The 1,809-nt window shown below is 36.0% G+C and overlaps 1 protein-coding gene across 1 annotated transcript in view; it reads right to left on the bottom strand.

Annotated features, from left to right (window-relative positions):
* Positions 1 to 832, bottom strand: part of LOC106476389 (kinesin heavy chain-like) — a gene marked incomplete at its 5' end in the record, with an annotated part of 8,977 nt that extends 8,145 nt beyond the window's left edge. The window contains one exon of the mRNA XM_013937051.2: positions 745 to 832. Coding sequence (XP_013792505.2) covers positions 745 to 832 — 88 coding nt within the window. The remainder of the gene's footprint in view (positions 1 to 744) is intronic.
* Positions 833 to 1,809: the final 977 nt, after the last annotated feature.

Genomic DNA, 1,809 nt, shown 5'->3' on the forward strand with positions numbered 1-1,809 from the left:
GCCAACTCTTGGGCTAGTCTTTTACCAACGAATAGTGGGATTGACCGTCACATTATAACGCCCTAACGGCTGAAAGGGCGAGCATGTTTGGTGGAACGGGGATTCGAACCCGTGACCCTCAGATTGCGAGTCGAGCGCCCTAACCACCTGGCCCTTTGTTTGTTTGTAGTTAAGCACAAGGCTACACAATGGACTATCCGTGTTGGGCCTTCCACAGGTATCGAATTCCGATTTTCAGCCTTACAAGCCCACAGACTTACTGCGAACTGAAATGACGCACAACATTTTCTCAATATAGAATGAATTATGAAATAAACTATTTAATAAACAGCATGCTAGGAGACTCGAAAGTGTACTAAGTAAATTTCAAACGAATAGTACATATTTCTAGGCCTTCAAAATTATAATTTCGAAATGAAAATAGGAACAATGTTGTTTACAACGTAAAGTCACATGTATGACTACAAAATAGATACTTTTTTTTCTTTACGTTCAAACGTAACACTTACGACGTACGAGTACTATCGCTGTGACACAAAACATAAGAGCTCAAAACCCACGAAATAGTGCATAAACGAATTTTAATTTTGCAGTAGACTCATTTTTTTTCTGAGAGTTCGGACGATTTTTGTGATGCAATTAATGATAACTCTAACCCTAAAAGTCATGCTAGCGTTACACTAACAAATACCGTGTAAATGAGTCAGAGGTAGGAGATATCCAATTGAATAACACAATACTTACCTTTAACAATAGCTTTAGCTGCTTCATTGTATACCTTTTCTTGGGTGGCGTTGGGTTTGAAAACTTTGTCATACAAATACACCTTATTCTGTCAGGAAAAAAAGAAGATACAATATTTCATTCTGAAAAAGTACTGACACTGTTTTTATCAGGCACCATTAATCAGTGCACTGAGTATCAGCTATTTAAGGGGGGGCTATATCAAAGTTCATAAACTGTTTGTACTGATGTTATTCTTTTTAAGACATATTTAACTGTGAGTAAAGTTTCGTCCAAAAACTGATCGTTTTCTTCTTAAATACTTACCAAATCTTATAAACTAACGATTCGTTTCGGAACGGTGATCTGCCCATTAAACAAGAAAATCACTTGTTATCCTACTGGTTGGATCAAGTAAGTAATCTATACAAAATATGTAGCCACGGATTTAGTGGACCTTTTAACATCGTAAAACAAGATTCTACTTGAATCTGAGAGAAATAACACTATGAGACCAGGCACTTCGTATGTTACTGTTGATTTATTAGCGCAAAGGTACACAATCTGCAATCTATCCACTGCAGAGAATCGAACCTCGGATTTTAGCGTTGTAAGTCCGTAAGCTTACCGCTGACCCAAGGAAGGACATTACATACGTATTAACGAAACTTGTTCAGTCACGTGAGAGTGTGTGTATGTATATATAAACTTAAACAACGTAAGAAGGATATGTATGTGTGTGTGTATGTATATATACACATAAACAATGTAAGAAGGATATGTATTGTGTATGTATATATAAACATAAACAACGTAAGAAGGATATGTATATGTATGTATATATAAACATAAACAACGTAAGAAGGATATGTATGTGTGTGTGTGTATACATACACTGAAACAACGTAAGAAAGGTATCATGTATGTGTGTGTGTGTATACATACACTGAAACAACCTAAGAAAGGTATCATGTATGTGTGTGTGTGTATACATACACTGAAACAACCTAAGAAAGGTATCATGTATGTGTGTGTATACATACACTGAAACAACCTAAGAAAGGTATCATGTATGTGTGTGTATAC

Source organism: Limulus polyphemus, unplaced genomic scaffold, assembly GCF_000517525.1.
Source record: "Limulus polyphemus unplaced genomic scaffold, Limulus_polyphemus-2.1.2 Scaffold10447, whole genome shotgun sequence".
Taxonomy (NCBI): domain Eukaryota; kingdom Metazoa; phylum Arthropoda; class Merostomata; order Xiphosura; family Limulidae; genus Limulus; species Limulus polyphemus.